The following is an 18912-nucleotide window of genomic DNA, read 5'->3' as shown; positions in this document are numbered from 1 at the left end:
ATAGTATATATATCATTAATAATTTAATTTCAAAATGGTGGTAGTTGTGAAAGAAAGTTAAAAAATTTCTTTTGTCCCAATCTTAAGTGTCTTATAAACATGGTCCATCTTTTGATCAGATCTCAAGAATCTTAATGTTCATATCTAAAAAGAGCTTATTTTTCTAAATTCATCAAATTTGTTAAATTTGGTTGTTAAATATGACAAAATGTTATGTAGTGGAGTAGTAAAATTTGGGTTTAAAGCTAAAAAAATCTGATCACCTCTCCCTCTCTCTTTTGAAAGAGCTTTCTTTTTACTTATGCACCGAAAGTTGAACACAAAACTCGTGAATATTACAAATCTGCCACTAGAGGTGAATTTTTTGATTAAATCGTTTTTCTTTTTTTTTTTGATCTCACGGGGGTTGTCGTTGTTTCATGGAGAGCACGACGGAGCAGCCGAGGAACATCTCGGGATCGATGCAGAGCCCTAGATCTCCATCTTCGCAGCCGTATCTGTCAGTCTCCGTCACAGATCCTGTCAAATTAGGCAATGGCGTTCAAGCTTACATCTCTTACAGAGTTATCACCAAGGTATATCCTTCTTGGTAGCTGATTTTACAGGCTAGGGTTTCTATTTGAAAAATTGGGGGTAACACATGATGGTTCGCCGATTTTGTTGTTGCGAAGCTATCTAATTGTATGATGAGCAGCTAGAATTTGGGTTTAGTTATGGTTTTATGATGAATTTGTTTCTCTACGGATTGATTTCTGAAGAATTGGATTGGTTTTACGGCAGACCAACTTGCCGGAGTATCAAGGACCCGAAAAGATTGTTATCAGACGATACAGTGATTTCGTCTGGTTACGGGATCGGCTTTTTGAGAAATACAAGGGCATTTTCATTCCTCCTCTTCCAGAGAAGAGTGCTGTAGGTAAATTTGCTAGCTTTGCCCTTTCTATATCTTTCGAATTTGAATCTTTTGTGGTCAATTTTAGAATTCAGTATCTTTTCTGTAGCTCTCTGTCTAGTGGAACGCATTATCTGATTGAGTCAAAGATATGAATCGTGCATCTCTATAGTTTATGTCAGTCACTCCAGCTATCCTTGTTAGATTTAGTTAGATTAGCTGTTAGTTAGAGGTCTCTGGAAAGTGCACAAGGGTAATGTAGAGCTTTGATAAAGTTATTGTATACTTGGGAGTGCCTTCCTCGTATAATTGTAATCTGATGGAGATGAGTATATTGGATTCATGTTTATTAATACTCTTTTTGGCAGAAAAATTCCGCTTTAGTGCCGAATTTATTGAAATGAGGCGAGCAGCATTGGATATATTTGTTAATCGAATAGCATTACACCCTGAGCTTCAGCAGAGTGAGGATCTTAGGACCTTTTTGCAAGCAGATGAAGAGGTGGGATATCCGGACTTTACGTTTCTGGCGATTTTTTTGTTATTTTACCTTCCGCCACATCATTTTCACTTAAGAATGCTCATAACATGCATTTTTTTGCTTCCCTGAGGGCCTGCAGTTTGCATTTTAGAAGGTTCTTGTCTTTGTTTGACAGTTTACTTTTCTTGTCAGACAATGGACAGATTCAGGTTTCAGGAAACTGGTATATTCAAGAAGCCTGCAGATCTAATGCAAATGTTTAGGGTAAGCATGAAGTTTCCTGACCTTGTGAAAAATATTTTCAACATCATACAAGATCTAGTAGCGGATACATGTTGGCATGCTACTAGGAAGTTTAATATGGAATTTAGCTTATGCTGGACATAATATACCATTAGCCTCTGATAGTTAAATTATCTTACAAAGTGAAACTTGGCATGTCTTGCCTATATGATTCTTCACATTGTTGTAACTATAAAAGTTGAAAGCTCCCATTATATTGGTTACTTCGCTCTACCATGGTTGGGAATCCTTAAAAAGCAAAGAGAAAATACTTCTTAAATTTGAAATTTATTATTGATTTTCTTCACTCTTCGCTCCATGCTCTTTATTAACTTTTGTGGTGCGCCATCATCTTACTGCCATATCTGCACTATTGACAGGATGTCCAGTCAAAAGTTAGTGATGCTGTCCTTGGAAAGGAAAAACCTGTTGAAGAAACTACTGCTGACTACGAAAAGCTTAAGCATTACATTTTCGAGCTTGAGAACCACTTGGCTGAGGCTCAGAAGCATGCATATCGCCTTGTCAAGAGGCATAGAGGTAATAAATCACAAGTCAGAATTTAATCTATATAAATTCTGTTATGTTTTCCGTTTTTCTTTCCCAACCGCATGAATAGATCTTCAGTGTTAATGCTATATCAACTTTATGGCAGAGTTGGGTCAATCACTGTTGGATTTTGGCAAGGCTGTAAAACTTCTTGGGGCTTGTGAGGGTGAACCTACAGGAAAAGCATTTTCCGATCTTGGAACTAAATCTGAACTGTTATCGATTAAGCTCCAAAAAGAGGTACTAAGTTTGTAAGCCTAGACTAGGCGTAAAGCATCTTTTTTTCTTCTTTTGCCATTATTGTCAGATAATCTATATATCTTGGCCACATGTACATCTATCCTATTTTCTTAGATGCTTTTATTGTTGCACTATTTGTAGGCTCAACAAGTCCTGATGAACTTCGAGGAACCTTTGAAGGACTATGTTCGTTATGTGCAATCAATTAAAGTGAGTTCTCTAGCCTTTGCCTTTGGGATTGATTTATCTTTCCTGGTTGCGTTTTGCTGGTATTAACTCTATCTTCTTGTTTCTGTTTTGTGTTTATCCAGGCAACAATCGCAGAGCGAGGCACTGCTTTCAAGCAACATTGTGAATTGGCAGAAACAACAAAGTTAAAAGAAATAAATCTGTATGATGGCTTCTCTGTCTTAACTTCCTCTTTGTCAATAATCGTCTTAGAACATTCTATAAACTCTCCTCTGTTATTGTAGTGACAAACTCATGCTCACACGTTCAGACAAAGTAGGAGAAGCTGAGATCGAATACAGAGAGGTAACAACAACTCAAAACAATCCTTGAAAAGTTTTGTAGTAATGCTTTTTGGTGCTTAAACTTGAGGTAACAATGCAGATAAAAGCAGAAAGTGAGGAGGCTACGAGAAGATTTGAGAGGATAGTGAAGAGAATGGAGGAGGAGATAGTAAGGTTTCAAGAGCAGAAGACTGAAGAGATGGGAGTCGCATTCCATCAGTTTGCGAAAGGACAAGCTCGCTTAGCAAACAGTGTCGCGGATGCTTGGAGATCCCTTCTTCCCAAACTTGAAGCTTCTTCTACTGTCTAAAACCAAAGTTATATCTTTGTGGTCCTTCATGAGAGGGTTTGTGTCTAGAGGCAGCTTGTTGTTGTTTTTAAAAAAATTCTGGTGTTTTTGTCAACTTAAAGTTTTAGTTAACTTCGCTTGTTTCCACTTGTAAAGAAGATACATGTGCATCATTATTACTTGATAGATTACAACTTTCCCAGTTCACTTACTTGATAGTATATTGAATCTTCTATGTATTACATGTTGCAGATCAGAACTGTGTCATCATTTTTAAGATATGTTGCTGGTTTGGTTAGATTTTGTTTTGGTTATACTTTTTAGCCCAAAATGGTAACCTTCGTAATCATTGGGAGGGTTCTTCTTAGCTTTAAAATTTATCCGAAGACGATTGACAACAAAAAGCGTTTGGCGAGAGAAGATGACGTGCTTCTCTTCCGCTACTCCTCATCGCCATCATCTTCCTCTTCCTCCATCAACTTCCAAATCCCTGCTTCGATTTCCCTCATCTTATCTCAAACCTAGCCCCAGTCTTCTCTTCCATGGCTCATCTCGCTCTCTCCTCTCTTGTTCAGACGGTAGCAACAACGGTCCTCCTCCCTCCGGTGACACCGTCCCAAAGCAAGTTCTTCCTCTGATTCTTCTTTTACTTATGAATTCTATGTTTCATCTGCGAATCTCACCTGGGTTTGGCCAAATCGATATCTATTGTTTTCGAATTTCAGCTCGATTAGTGATGATACTGGAATTTAGAAATGATATCAGAAAGTGGGAAGCCTTGTAGTTATTTGTGTGATCTGTATCGTATAACGATTATTATTTCGTGGTGGATGTTTCAGTAACTTCTGTATCATTGAGGGATCAGAGACTGTTCAAGATTTTGTGCAGATGCAGCTTCAGGAAATCCAAGATAGCATAAGGAGTAGACGCAATAAGATCTTTCTCCTCATGGAGGAAGTCAGGCGGTTACGAGTTCAGCAACGTATTAAGAGTGTTAAAGCCATCAATGAGGACAGTGAGCTCGAGGCTACCGAGATGCCTGAGATCACATCTTCTATTCCTTTTCTCCCTAATGTGGTCAGTTACAATTATGAAATGTTCTCTTGTTCAGTTTTTCGATATTCCCTACTGTTTAACTCTTATCTTTTGATATAGACACCAAAGACTTTGAAACAACTCTATTCGACCAGCGTTGCATTGATATCGGGAATAATCTTCTTTGGTGGTCTCATTGCACCTAATGTTAGTACTTGAGTAGATTCCACGTTTCTTTCCTTTATGTTCTCCTATAACATATATCAAAGCTCTCGATTTTGTTTGTGAAATCTTGTTTGAGTTAATGCTTTTCACACTGTCATCTCAGTTTATCGCAGCTCTTAGAACCCTACTTATCTTACAACAATGCACGATATTGAGCTCTTTAAAATAGATGCATTTAATTTACCGGATATTTTGCTAAAATACATGCATTTTGTTGATAGCAATAGAAATTTGTGGAGATTAGTAATTTTCCTTCTTTGTGATGTACAGTTTTCTGGTTTTCTATTGATTTTTGCTACTTTAACTTTACCAGAAGAATAATAGCTATTCTTGGTTTTCTTAATCCTTGAATGACAAATTGATGATTTTACATGGCAGCTGGAACTGAAGGTAGGACTTGGAGGAACCTCTTATGAAGATTTTATACGGAGCTTACATCTGCCCTTGCAATTAAGGTACTACTAGTTCAGTAGCTTGATCTAGTCAACTTTACTTGTCCTGAATCTAAAACAGCGACATTGAAAGAATTCTTTTTTTGACTGTAATGTAGCCAGGTAGATCCAATAGTGGCATCTTTTTCTGGTGGGGCCGTGGGAGTCATTTCAACCTTGATGCTAATTGAAGTTAACAATGTCAAACAGCAAGAGAAGAAGAGGTGCAAGTACTGCCTTGGGACTGGTAATTCTTTTCTACATATCATGAATATTCTTGATTTTTTCTTCTTTTAAACAACTCTTGAAACTGGTCTGTGTTTACTTGATAATAGGATACTTGCCATGCGCTCGATGCTCAGCTAGTGGTGTGTGTTTAAGCATTGATCCCATAACAAAACCTAGAGCTTCAAACCGGCTTATGCAGGTCGCGACAACTAAAAGGTGTCTAAACTGTTCCGGCGCAGGAAAGGTAAGATGTCTGCATTTCATACAATCTGAGTATTTGACACTTCATTCTTGTCCTTGTAATGTTGAAATGTGTATATGCATATGAATCAGGTGATGTGTCCGACATGTCTTTGCACAGGGATGGTTACGGCTAGCGAGCACGACCCGCGCTTTGACCCTTTTGATTAGAAAACAATGACCTTTCCTTTGAAATTTAGGGTGTTTTTATCTATGTACATTGGTCCTTGCAAAAGCTAAGCCAAGACTATGAATGAACTGAGGAGAGCCAAACCTCGTCATATAAATGCTTTACATAATAAAGTAACATAAGAATTTATAACTCTTCGCTATACATGGGAAAGTATCGGTTCTGTAAAATTCTTCTTCACTAACACAAAATTTCACCAGACGATCTCTGGTGAAGATAGCCATATCAACTCAGTCATAAGCTGCTTCTCGTCTTGCTTCCTCGCATACCGGTTTAATTAATTAATTGGTCATCGAACTTCTTACTGCCAATGTTATAATATACGTTAATAAAAAAAAAGACTACGTGAAAGTACAACAAGACAGTTTGGCCGAGTGGTCTAAGGCGCCAGATTTAGGCTCTGGTCCGAAAGGGCGTGGGTTCAAATCCCACAGCTGTCAATTATTTTACTATTGTTTTTGGAAGAATATTTTGAAAACTCAAATGTATCATCTTCTTCTCATCCATCTGTCGTCGTCATGGTAACTTCTTTCTCTCCATTGAACTTTGTTAGATTTCCATTTCGAATTGTAGCTAGATTCCGAGAATACCAACCAATTGCGGCGTGATAGTTTGCAGGGCCGGTCCTACAATATATGTGGCCTAAAGCATAATTAGATTTGAAAAAAAAAAAAAAAAAAGAAATTAAAAACATTTCCAGTAAAGGTTTTGTCACTGGACTATTGAGACGTTTAAGAAATATGACCTCATTTCTTTAATTTATAATTTGTGGCCTAAAGCAAAGGCTTTAGGTGCCTTATGGACGGGCCGGACCTGATAGTTTGATACATAGTAGCCTTAAAGAGATTTCTCTATGATTCATTGGTTTTGCTAGTGGAGATAGTAAGTAACTAGTATTAGTCTCTCTGTTTGTAGTCGTCTAGGAGAAAGACCAGAGAACCAAAGGAGGAAAATGTCACTCTTGGACCATCTGTTCGTGAGGGAGAGCAAGTTTTTGGAGTTGTTCATGTCTTTGCTTCCTTCAATGACACTTTCATTGTAAGTTTCTCATCATTTCTTTGGGAGCTCCATGTAATAGTCTTGTGTGTGCATTACGTTTACCTTGATCCTAATAAAATTTGCAGCATGTGACTGATCTCTCTGGAAGAGAAACTCTCGTTCGTATCACTGGTAAGTCTTATTTCTCTGCTATGTTGAAACGTTTATTTTTGTGTTTGCAATTTAATATTTTGCCAAGCCCTTTGTCATGATTCAGTCTAGGTTGAAGTTGTAAAGGCTGATCGTGATGAGTCTTCTCCTTATGCTGCTATGCTTGCAGCTCAAGATGTTGCTCAAAGATGCAAGGTTTAATATTTATGCTTTTGAGATGTTCTTTTGGCTTTTCGAGCTTCTGGTTTAATTGCAATTTACCTATATCAGGAGCTTGGCATCACAGCCATTCATGTGAAGCTCCGTGCCACTGGAGGAAACAAGACCAAGACTCCCAGGTCCTGGTGCTCAGTCAGCCCTCCGAGCTCTTGCTCGTTCAGGCATGAAGATTGGTCGCATAGGTAACTCTATCTATTGTTGTAAATTCTAAATACCTGTTAGATAATTTGTGTTTTCATGAGCAATTTTAATAACTTTTCTGCTGAATTGTAGAGGATGTGACTCCAATTCCAACCGATAGTACCCGTAGAAAGGGTGGTAGAAGGGGACGACGTCTCTGATTTTCTCACCATTATCTACCATTCTCACAATTCCGTTTAGTACTTGTACTACATTCGCAAAATCTTTCTGTAAGACTTTGATTTTGATCTGTGTAACGTTAGGAAGAAATGGATACAGAATGATGGTAAATAAAAGTAGTTCTGTTTTTTCTTCTTTGCCTTGCTTTTTATTTTCTGTTGCAGTAGTCTCTCTTACAAACGCCTTAAAGCACAAGTGAATATCATCTATTCGAAAGAAGCTCAATTTACAATATCTTAAGGTCTTTTGAAAATTTGTAGATCTCAAGATTTGTGTTATATATTCCTGGTGGATGGCAGTGTAAAGGGTTTCTCATTTTTGAAAGCCATCTATGTTGTGGTATATGCAGTAATCCTTGAGCAATATAAGTTGATAAATACTTGAAAATTATACGAAAATCCAGACAATAAACGTGGTTAAAACAAAACAAATACTGCATTTTCTTTCAGATTTGTTTACCATCCATCACAAAACAAATACAAAGAATATGTGACCTAATAGCTCCCAACAATTGCCAAAGTAAACCCTAGATTTCAATGTTTTACATCAACTTTGTTATGGAGCTGACAACAGTTTTGGAATGAGACAAAATAAATCCCAATGATGAATAAGCCACAATTGCGAGGAACCACCAAATATCATAAGCTACGTGATTTTTCTTCATATTACCCTTTCTACTGAGAGAATAAAGAAACTGTACAGTACCACAATCTTAAGACTACTTTTTTGGTTTTTCCATTTTTTAACTTCTGAAGATTTTTGAAGTGGGAACTTCTGGTTCACTGTTTCATGTGGGTCTTTTTGATGAGACCCCTAATGTAGTAGACTGGCTCAGGGACTGTGTTTGGCCAATTCTATTTAACGCGGAACTCGTGTCTGAAAAGGGTCAAGTTCTGAGTGAACTTGTCTCTGTTCTTTGAATCTAATCCCCGCGATATGTCTGTCATAAGACTGTCAAAGCAGGCAGAGAGTCGCTGGTGTTGATCCACGGGCTGCACCATTAAAATAATGCTCATAGGCATACACAAAAAGCAACACTTAGGGGTAAAATGGTTAAAAATATAGAATTTTGGATCATACCTGTGATGAGAGGATCTTAGCTTTCAGATCAGAGAAAATCTGGTGAAAGCAATTGGAATAAGTTAGATATGAATGAACAACAAAGCTCATTCGGAACAGAAAACTGCACAAGAGCGATAAATGTATTCTCCACATACCTGCTCACTTATAAGAATCAAGCTTAACATTGGTCTGCTGAGACTCCACTGATTGCCACAATCCTCGAATAAAACTATTTCAAACAGTGTCTTCAATATCTGCTTGTAAGAGCAAATTTGTTAGAACGCATTATTGCTCGTCATAATTGTGTTCCATCTAACAAAGAGAAATTGAGGAGTGTAATGAGTTACCTCGGGGAACAAACTCGGGCAGTCTGCAATGTGCTGTGCAAAACGAATAGCAGCAGGAGAAGTAGGTGCCTCACCCATTGTGATGTTATTGAAATAATATGAAGCAAGATTGTCGACAGCTATTGCACACTGAAAGGATAATAGATATTAATGCTTCAGAAAGTTGCATTTTGAGGTTTCTATTTTGCAGGTTAAAACTTTATAAAATTCTTGATAAATAAATGGGTCTTAACATTTTTGACACAATTCTCACCTGTGATGAAATACTTGTGTCCAACCCCTTGAGGCCAGATTCAAGGGAACCTACGAGATGCATAAAGGTGGCAGTATCCAGTTTCAATATGAAGGTAATATGACTGGCACACAAAACCTCGACGAATCCAAAGTATGCCTTTGTAAGCTGAAGGATGAAAGGAAGACAATAAAGATTTGAGATTTCATATGGACAAAAAAAGAATTCAGAATACGCATCAGTTAATTGAGATAATGCAAACAATATCAAAAAGAGTAGCAAAAATTGTACATGCGTTTATTGAAAAGTTCAAAAACGGGTTGATTTTATCACCAAATGAAATTATTGGAGGCACGTGGACAACTAGAAAACGCAATGCCGAACATACCTTGCGATAAGCTAATATATCTGCCAAGGGTATTGCAAGGGTCATCTTCAACGCAATATCAAGTGCATCCGCAAGAGCCCGGTCGCCATAAAGTTCAAAGACACCGAAGTTGCAATAATTTCCCGAGAGCGCTGCCCATTAGATGATGGTTAGTATCATAACATAATATTAAACTAAACAATGAATGGTTAGCTCTCATTGGTCAAAATCATGTTCTAACCTCTTGACAGAATTGTCAGTGAAACCCAGATCCCCTTGTATTTGAAGGCATATATATCCGCAACATTTGGCAGGGATAAAATCCTTGAACCATAAGCCACAATCAATTTACTGACTTCCCGGAAAAGCAGGATGCCATTTGGAGAAGAAGAATCAAAAGTAAGGCGCTGCGTTTTGTTATGCACAAACTCCGCCATGAACTTCAACAACGGGGTCGTAACCTACATCAACAAGCCAAGAAGAGGAGATGAGACAATGAAGGCACCACTAACCACACAAAATGGCAGAAAGCGTAAAATCACAAACAGTGGATTAGAATCTTTTTTTCTATGCGCGGACTCAAGTTATTACTAAGGTCACTGTTCTGTCAATCCAATGGAGCAGAATGCATATCTAAATACCTCTGGTGTGTCGAACCAATGTGAGATCCCTCTCAAAAGGAGTGGCATGTGTGCAGGATAGAGCCAGTCAAATAGAAAACCATAGCTTCTCCGGCTGAAATCAAAAGAGAACGCTTCAATAGATCATAAGATTGTAACATGTCTATGGATGTCAAAGTAACTAGATGAAGTCAAAACCTGCTAGTAGCCATTGCAATTCCTCTTAAATCCCTCATCAATCCGATCAGAGCAAACTTCACAGCATCAGTGCGAAACATTGAATCTGGTGCTGATTCCAGGGTGCGGAAAACCTAGAATGATTGAATAACAGAGTGGTTTACTTATTGGCTTAAAATTTATGAAAATTATAGATCGCAATACACCATTATAAATTGGATATAAAACAATGCATACAACAGAAAATATAAGATCACTATGTGAAACTGCCTATAAGATATTGTAAAATGGATATGGAACAATCCCTGTTTATAGGATATCAAACTATGCCTAGAACTAGTAAATAGGGTGACGATTCTGCAATATCAATGCAAATTTCACCATGGACATTAGAACATGTCTTCCTTAAGTTTCACTTGCGTTAATGCATAAGAAGAAACACAAAACTTGTTTCATCTCTTCTTCCTTACAAAACAGGCAAGCCCATCATCATAATCAGAGAACAGTGAACAGTATGCAGTGCAGATTCAGACAGAATCATTATTCTAAAATGGAAGCTGCAAAGATAAGATGCTGAAAGAAAATAAGTATAACCTGCAGAAGGGGTTCCATAGAAGTCTTGAACTTTATTAAGCTATCCTCCATGAAAATCAACCAGCCAATAGTGTAGTAAAACGTTGTTCTGCTGCGAGAGCATCTATACTCTTCTAAGAATGGAAACTGCTCCCTCTGGAATTAGACAATTCACATAGTAAGATTATTGCTAATGAATAATTACAATGCACAATGATGTCCACAAAAGCGAGTCCTTGGAGAAGAATTACAGTGTGATTAGATATAATAAAGGTCACGGTGTCCAACTTCAAAAGCAGCTTCCCGGTCATGTATCTGCACAAGAACAGCAAAACACAAAAAATCGATATGAAAATGTATATAAACTAATATAATATCAACTTAATCAGGTTATAACAGAGTTACCCAGATGCCAACTCCAGAAACAAACTTAGCGTGTGACCAATGACTTCTTCACTCTGGAGAAACAAAAAAATAGATTGTTTGGACAATAGGTGACATTGATGTACAGCAGCATGCTAGAAAAAGTAAAGAACACAAGATTACCTCTGTATAACATTTTAAGTTTGTAGCAATCTTGCCAACAATAACGTTCAACAGAACAAGATGATCATGCAGTCCAAGGAGTTCTTTCAATCTGGCATACAACTGCTGCAACAGAATGGTAGTATCAGAAATATACATAGAACAAATAAAAATATACAAGAAAAAAAGAAACAATTTGCATTTACTTTTGATGAATGCATGGCCTGATCACCAACGTAAGACTTTCGGAAATTCTGGAAGAAGGTAAGAATGGCACGATCAAGCCTTTGTCTACTAATTTCACCATATCGCTGCAGAAAGAATGTGTTATTTGATTACTTTACAGATGAGATCAAAGTAGTGAACTCATCTGGGAGAAAAATAAAACCCAACAGGTAGGGCATAGGATTCTTGAAACGTCATCACAATATCCTATGCAGTTCATGCATAAAATTAATTTCATAACCGTTAATGAAATCACTCTATGTTAATAATTGTGGCTATACAGGCTTACGCCCTTTTAGCTCAATCTTCCAGCTGTAATGATGGTTTATGTTCAGAAGAAATGCAGAAATAGAACCATACATCAAGAGATTATCTAATAATACTTTATGTTGGTTTAATTTAATTGCTTGCATCTAACAGATGTAACACCTGTCTATGCAGTCCACTGTCCATAACATTTACTAGCCGCAAAACACGAGCGGAGAGTTCAGCATCAAGCATCTCTTGCGTCTCCACACTGCAAAATACGTTTAATTTTCAATAATGTTCATATATTGTTTTGTTCTTGAAACAAACCTCAATGCAAAGAAACCCAAAGATATGATAGCAACTTACCTACAACCACTGCACTGCTTTATTTTAACAATAGCGGCAACAATGTGAACAATCCATGACAATTTTGCTTCAATAAGTGCTAGTTCAGAATTATCAGCAAACTGTAGCTGTCCTCTTTCCTGTTACACAATCACTCAGCTCAAGTTTAAGAAGACACGTACAAGAATTGACAGAACAACAATAAGCTAAACCCATAATAACAGTTAGCTTTACCGTATATGATTGCAGAAGAGGCTCCATTGTGTTTATTATATACGTACCAGTTCTTTCATACTGCACGATAAGAATCTCAGATGCAGTTCAATTGTATAAAGATATAACATAATCAAACGAAACATGTGAGCAAAACCAGGGTACTACATGACACACATATGAAGAAAAGACTAACCTGAAATCTGCATAGGTAAGGAAAGCAATCCAGCTCATCCTGCAGAACTTCAACTTTATCCAAAGGATGATCGGTCGGGTCATCGGGGACGCTAGCCTGGACAGGGGGTTTCAAATGGGAACATATCAAAGAAAATCTACAAATTAATACTGGCAATCCTCCAGAATAAGTGGTGTTATATACCTGCACAGAATTGAATCTGGAGATGATAAAACCCTCTGTAATTTTAGGTACAAATTCATCAAGTAGACTTGGTGAATCACCCTTCAAGTATGGGACAGATGCTACTAATCTGGACCACATCCCAAGAAGGTAATAGACGCTGCTGCTGGCCCACTGTAAGAAAAAGGGTCATATGGATTTTGCAAACAAGATACCATCTCCGCCAAATATTTAAGCTATACTAAAAACGATCATGTTGGAGGATGAGCAGAACTTTAAAGACTAGTAGTGTCTATAATTGGTATGCTAATGCATTCAATAACATAAAATTGCGAACCTGCCATGACTGGAGAGATTTAAGTGTGAATTCTGCCACCAACTGTATCCACTCACCATAACCTTCCATCTTCACAAGCTCTGAAAGCTGCAGATGAATTCATACATGTAACATGCTATTACATAATGTCTGATTTATCAGCCATATAAACCAATAAATTATATCCAAATGGTATTTGACAATCATGGATAGTGTCACTATTTACGAATAGTTAAGACTGACCAACTGTCACATACAGAAAAAAGGAACATGTGTGTATTTACCCAAGTACATGGCATCATAACATAAACGTCAAGCTACAACACAAGCAAAATTGCAATGTGTAAACTAAACAGGAATTTAACCGAGAAATTTACCTGATAATTCAACCTAAAACGCCCAAGTAGACGGCAGAACACGTGGTAATTATCATGATCAGCAAGACCTGATCCAACAAAAGCAATTTATGTTGACGCACCAGGATCAGTGAGATGTTATAGTTCAATGAGGTGTAAAGTTTGTAAATGACAAAGTTGCATACAATGCAACACCTTAAGCGTAATATTTACAGTCAGACATAGGAAAGTCCCACAGTATATAAAACATCAAGCATACCTTTTCCAGTTTGAAGAATTTCTTTGGTTCCTGTCATCAAATGAGCTAGAAAATTAGAGCGCGTAGCATCATTTGTGAACAGAGAGCGCCTTACAGAAGCCAATCGCACCAAGCATTCAAGTGCCTAGAAGTTAAAACAGAGAAACATTAATAAATAACAAAATCTAAGTCATCTATAACTACCTATTGAGTCCCAACTGTACATGAAATAAATCATGCCCTCACTGACATTACTGCAATTAAAACATCTGTCCTCGTAAGGAGAGAATAAAAATTAACAAAAAAGTAGTCAAATTCTATCTTTGATGCAAAAGATGGCATTTTGCTTCTTCTATTCAAGAACTGAAGAAAAAACAATAAACAATAAAGACATACCTCTTTCGAAAGAGGGGACTCTGTACTACCATAATAATCGAAAAATATCTGCAGCGTGGAAGAATCCTCCAATACTGACCTCCAGGAAGTTGGAATCTAAAAATTATCAGTAATACTAGAAGTTATAACACCCTTGAAAAACGAGTACACAAATACATAGGAACTAAGCATTGAAACAGAGGTTGAAGATAGAAGGTCACTAATGTTCTACCTGAACTGTACCAAACTCCTCTGTGCTTTCATCAATTGAAGTTCCGACAAAGTCAAATGATACACACCTCAGTGCAAGAGAAAGCGCCAATTCTTGTAAACGACCAGAGGCTGGTTAAAAGAAAATCTCTGACTCATTACTTTTGAAAATTTCCATGCTTATGCCAAGACCAACAGATATACATCAACAAAGATGGCAACATACTTAACGATTACAAAACATTCCAATAGCATAAATTTTGAAGCTGGTATATAGAAGTTTTCACCCTTGGCATGAAGGAATATAAGGGAAAAGCTGACATAGATGACTCATATTACCATCATTTTTCAGATAGCTTAATGACGTCAAAGCTATTCGGAATATTTGAAATAAGGATTGATCCCTAAAGTTGCATGCAACCCGCCGGTGATGTGTAGATGGCAGTCCTGGATTAGGCTAATAATTGAGCAAAAAAAGATGAAGAAATGTCAATAATCATTTCAAAGAAAAAACCTGGTAAGTTGAAGCACAGTAGAAAATAAAAAGTTAGAAATCAATACCCACGAAAATATATTTTTTGTGACACGCTATCTATCTAAAAACATGTACACTGTGCACATATATAATTCTGCCCAGTCTAACAAAACAGCCATCTTAAATGTTTTTAATAAGAAAATAAAGGAATGGTGAAAACAGACAATTATTTAGATACAGCACAAAACTCTCATTTGTATCTATAACAGACTGATACTCTAGATCAAAAAGAAACAAAAAGATGACGCAAGTCAATGCTAATATATGAAACCATGACTCTAAGCAATGAGCAATCCATGCCAAGAAACTCAAACTTAAAAGAGAGTTATTCCAGCCTATGTTAAGACATGGCAATGACATGGAAAATCAACCACAATACATCACTAACCTGATTCATCTCCTGCACAAGTTGATCCAAAATTCTTAAACCAATAGCATAGTGATCCGAGGAGCCCTATTCAAATAAAATTGATGTAAGCAACATATTCAGCAAGCCCTTGTTGAAAATATCTGAAACTTCTACTGAAGTATCATCTACATGTGTTTATGAGAAAAAATGTCCACAACGCACTAGTAACCATGGAAACACAGTTAACTATATTCCCCAAGAAGATGCACCACCTGTTCCAAGAAGTTTGTAGACTCCTTAACCACATCCCTGAATCTATCATCATCTAACCATCCAAACTTTGTGAGCCGGCAAAGCAGTTGAATAAGCGAAGCAATAACAAATGATTGCATCTTCGGTCCTCTTGTAGCCAGATAGTTCACAATATAAGCCCCTAAAGACAACAGAAAGAACACCAAAAACAAGTAAGATATTTAAGGCCAAAAAGAGATATTTCTAGTTATTTGGTTAAATGGGAATAAGAAGTTTACTGATGTCAAGGCGAAGATTCAGCGGAAGGGTATGATCAGTCACTTGCTTTAACAAACTCGAGCTAGCGAGCATTAAGGAATAAGGTTTTGATGAATTGTCGAGAATGTATTGACATTGCGATATATAATCCGTATTCACGGAAAAGCATCTCAGACTATTTTCAGCATGAGCCCTCTCAGCTGAATCCTGTGAGTTGTATAATCTCTCGCACATTGCCTCAAGTTGCGCCAAGCTCTCCATTGGTAACAAAGCAGAATCTGACCAAAAAGGTAGAAAACCATAGATACCACTACCGTTTTAACAAGAATATTTCGGCAAGATTTCAGGTTTAATACAAAGTATTCTGATTTAAGAACTGTTAAGTGGCAACAAATGACGGGAATGAATCATTACAATAATATTTTCCCAGAGAGCCTTCATTGTTTTTCAATCAAAATTTCTAGAACTGGATTGAAAATTTAGGATCACAATAAGTCAAAACATGTTGCAGGAGAAAAAAAAACACATATGATACATTTCCACAATAAACGCAACCCACTATTCATCCAAACAGAGATGGAACAACATTAACAATGACAAAAGTGCAGTATCAGTTACGACAGACAACACAAGTGAGCTACCAGTAAATATCATGTAGATCTCATACAGCAAAGAAGCGCAAGAGAGAGAGAGAGAGAGAGAGTACACAAATAGTATAAGAAAAATACGTAAAAGCCTACTGGCAGAGATAAGTTCCTAACTCTGCATGATGGAAAATGATTCAAGCTGTCTATCACCTTACTCCAGCTCAGTACTCGGTTGATTTCTGTTTAAAAGGTCAAAAATCAAACTTCAGTTGCCAAACCACTCATGTAAATACTCACACTAGTCATACAAAACGCCGGACTTACACACAACTCTAAGTGAGACCACACATTATCAAATGCTGCTATACGCTTGGCACGTCAGACAACATTTGCTAATTTCCAGCAGAAAAGATGGACAAGATCCAAAACTCTAAGAAGATATTAAGCGTAGACTTTACAGTATCATTTCGCCACAGCTAAATCCTATCTGATTTTATGAAAGCGCAAGGAAAATGTGTTGATGAAACAACAAACGAAGTATGTAGACAATAGAAATGGTACTCTAAATCAACTTAACCATTCTCGACACTGTGCAAGGACAATCATAACCACTAGAACACAGAAAACGGAAATAGTAAGGAGAAATGAACACATAGAAAACCTAGATTTCGTATTTCAATCATTTAGCGCAAACAAACATGAATAAGACTTATCATCGATCTTCACCACTTGGCGAATCACAACATTAAGAAGGACAAACCATCGAGCAAGAAAAAAAGGCGGAAAAAGCAACGATGTGAGAAACTAAACTTTGGCTTACCAGAGATTGAGCTGGTAGCTAATCAGATTTGTTGTTCGGTGAGTTATTCCGGCGAACTTAAATCTCGATCAAGCGAAGCGCCGATGGTTACAACGAGGAAGAAGAAGATAAAGAGACGTGCAGTCTGATCAGGCGATGACAGCGTTCGTTTTTAACGCCGAAGAAGAGAATTCGCCGGTTATAAATTTGGTTTAGATGCTCCCTCACCTCTCTCACTCTGGCTCGAGATTTTTCAATATGGGCCTAATCCGATTACTTAATGGGCCGAGGACTGGGCTTAAAAAAATAAGGGCTGGGTTGTGTTGAATAGTATAAAAGAAAAAAAAGAGTGTGTCAAACAGGTTTAGTCGACTTCCCACTTTAAAGCAAACTTGTTTTTGTTTGTGTCTATATATCTCCTTCTCTTCCTCTTCATTGTGCTGCCGCCGCCGTTTCCTCCTGAACTTATTGAACTCTTCTCGTTTTCGTCGTCTCTTTTGGACTGCTATAACTTCTAAGGAGAAACTTTCGGCAGCCTAATCTAGGCAACGGCGAGCTCAATTTCTGGTTTGAAAAGTTGTTATTTTTCTTTTTTGAGTTGTGTCGATTTTCTTGAGATCGCTTTAAAAATCTGACTTTTTATGTATTTTTGCTTTAAGAGGTTAACCTAAATGACGAAATCTAGGGTTTTTTCTGTGTTTGTTGTTTGTGTTGATGATTTTAAGTAGGATAACTATAACTAGGGTTTAGGAGCTATTTCTTGAGTTATTGATTGTTTGTTGACTCGCTTCTGTTTCAACCTCCGTTGACAAGTTTCAGAGAATTTTGTGATACGTATTTACTGATTGTGGTTTTTTTATAAGGGTTTTGTCACAAACGAGTGAATATCTTTAGGCCTTGTGGATTTTTTGGATTTGTGACACTGTTCTCTTTGTTTTGATTGCTTGGTTCTATTGTGCATCTAGCTACTTTGTGACCCTTATTCTAATCAAGGACAGTTGTTTTGAAATATCCTGCGATTGTGAAAGTGATTAAGTTGGATCTCCTTCAAACTGGATCTAAAGTAAAAAAGTTTCTATCTTCATATATAAGTTTGTTTGTAATTTTTGTATCCAGTCAAAGCTTTTATATTTCTATGGAAATTTAGCTTTTATTGATATGGAAATTTAGCTTTGTATATACCTGCTTCTTAAAAACTGTACTTGTGTATACTGCTGACTAAGAAGTTTGCGGCATTACTTTGATTCTTTGTTACAGGAACAAACGTTGGGGATCAAAGGTGGATTTGAAGCTCTGACACATATTTCATCATGCAGAGTTGGGGAATTAACTCTGCTATTAAGCTACTTACGTATTCCAGTGAGCTCAAGGATGGACAAGCGCTCTATGCTTCTTCCAATTGTCATCCTGTTAAGGCCTTAAACCGTGAACCTGCTGGTCATGCCTTCCATTCTGCTGCTCTCAAACTGCGTGGTTGTGCAAAGGAAGCCACAAGCAAGAATGAAGATACCGATAAGAAAGTCCCAAAGGAGAAGGATAGTGAATATATTCCTTCCTATGACTCGCATAACATCAAAGGAAAGAAGAAGTCGGGGAAGCAACAACATGATCACTATGCGTTGTTGGGTTTGGGCAATTTAAGATATCTTGCAACAGAGGATCAGATCAGAAAAAGCTATCGCGAAGCTGCACTGAAGCATCACCCTGATAAACTTGCTACTCTACTTCTTGCTGAGGAGACGGAAGAAGCAAAACAAGCCAAGAAGGATGAGATTGAATCTCACTTCAAGTTGATTCAAGAAGCATATGAGGTTTTGATGGACCCAACAAAAAGAAGAATATTTGACTCTACTGATGAGTTTGATGACAAAGTCCCAACTGATTGTGCTCCGCAAGACTTCTTCAAAGTTTTTGGTCCAGCTTTTAAGAGAAACGCAAGGTGGTCGAATTCGCCTTTACCAGATTTGGGAGATGAAAAACGCACAGCTTGAATACTTAACATTTAGCCCTCAACTAGGGGGA

At 37.4% G+C, this 18912-nt stretch overlaps 4 protein-coding genes, 1 long non-coding RNA gene and 1 other non-coding gene across 13 annotated transcripts in view; 5 read left to right on the top strand and 1 right to left on the bottom strand.

Moving 5' to 3' along the window:
* Nucleotides 1-334: 334 nt before the first annotated feature.
* Nucleotides 335-3447, top strand: LOC9309308 (sorting nexin 1). Its single transcript, XM_002873194.2, has 10 exons — nt 335-575; nt 781-916; nt 1261-1394; nt 1566-1637; nt 2036-2195; nt 2311-2444; nt 2586-2654; nt 2756-2835; nt 2918-2978; nt 3057-3447. Exons 1-10 carry the CDS (start codon nt 420-422, stop codon nt 3264-3266), a joined length of 1212 nt encoding a protein of 403 aa, XP_002873240.1. The 5' UTR covers nt 335-419; the 3' UTR covers nt 3267-3447.
* Nucleotides 3448-3463: 16 nt separating this feature from the next.
* On the top strand, nt 3464-5728 carry LOC9309307 (protein ORANGE-LIKE, chloroplastic). Its single transcript, XM_021020351.1, has 7 exons — nt 3464-3866; nt 4085-4322; nt 4401-4487; nt 4884-4960; nt 5056-5183; nt 5272-5408; nt 5498-5728. The coding sequence occupies exons 1-7, from the start codon at nt 3667-3669 to the stop codon at nt 5573-5575; spliced, it is 945 nt and encodes a 314-aa protein (XP_020876010.1). The 5' UTR covers nt 3464-3666; the 3' UTR covers nt 5576-5728.
* Nucleotides 5729-5954: 226 nt separating this feature from the next.
* On the top strand, nt 5955-6034 carry TRNAL-UAG. The gene has a single exon. It is a non-coding gene; the product is annotated as a tRNA-Leu (tRNA).
* Nucleotides 6035-6267: 233 nt separating this feature from the next.
* Nucleotides 6268-7658, top strand: LOC9307270. The gene is made up of 4 exons (XR_002330914.1): nt 6268-6632; nt 6719-6764; nt 6870-6938; nt 7014-7658. It is a non-coding gene; the product is annotated as an uncharacterized LOC9307270 (long non-coding RNA).
* Nucleotides 7659-7735: 77 nt separating this feature from the next.
* On the bottom strand, nt 7736-17248 carry LOC9309306 (exportin-7). Of its 8 annotated transcripts, none has more exons than XM_021020255.1 (30): nt 16912-17248; nt 16266-16330; nt 15525-15782; nt 15267-15427; nt 15034-15099; nt 14450-14567; nt 14133-14242; nt 13922-14017; nt 13547-13670; nt 13309-13376; nt 12953-13039; nt 12637-12789; nt 12454-12549; nt 12279-12338; nt 12066-12184; nt 11880-11967; nt 11432-11536; nt 11247-11351; nt 11106-11158; nt 10952-11015; nt 10722-10856; nt 10149-10261; nt 9972-10065; nt 9572-9791; nt 9352-9482; nt 8985-9131; nt 8732-8860; nt 8540-8638; nt 8403-8441; nt 7736-8314 (listed from the first exon to the last, which is right to left on the bottom strand). In XM_021020255.1, the coding sequence occupies exons 2-30, from the start codon at nt 16270-16272 to the stop codon at nt 8177-8179; spliced, it is 3183 nt and encodes a 1060-aa protein (XP_020875914.1). In that variant the 5' UTR covers nt 16273-16330; nt 16912-17248; the 3' UTR covers nt 7736-8176. The 8 variants fall into 8 exon arrangements, with proteins under 8 accessions (XP_020875914.1, XP_020875919.1, XP_002871199.2 ...); XM_021020260.1 differs by having other exon boundaries at nt 11247-11348; nt 16245-16330; nt 16912-17142; XM_002871153.2 differs by having other exon boundaries at nt 11247-11348; nt 16912-17142.
* A 67-nt stretch (nt 17249-17315) lies between these two features.
* LOC9307269 (dnaJ homolog subfamily C member 2) overlaps nt 17316-18912 on the top strand; it is a 3286-nt gene continuing 1689 nt past the window's right edge. Inside the window, exons 1-2 of the mRNA XM_021023700.1 lie at nt 17316-17457; nt 18148-18870. Of these exons, the coding sequence (XP_020879359.1) occupies nt 18201-18870 (670 nt within the window). The 5' untranslated portion in view covers nt 17316-17457; nt 18148-18200. The remainder of the gene's footprint in view (nt 17458-18147; nt 18871-18912) is intronic.

The sequence above is a fragment of the Arabidopsis lyrata genome, assembly GCF_000004255.2.
Source record: "Arabidopsis lyrata subsp. lyrata unplaced genomic scaffold ARALYscaffold_6, whole genome shotgun sequence".
NCBI lineage: Eukaryota > Viridiplantae > Streptophyta > Magnoliopsida > Brassicales > Brassicaceae > Arabidopsis > Arabidopsis lyrata.
This window is presented reverse-complemented; position numbering and strand designations above follow the sequence as displayed.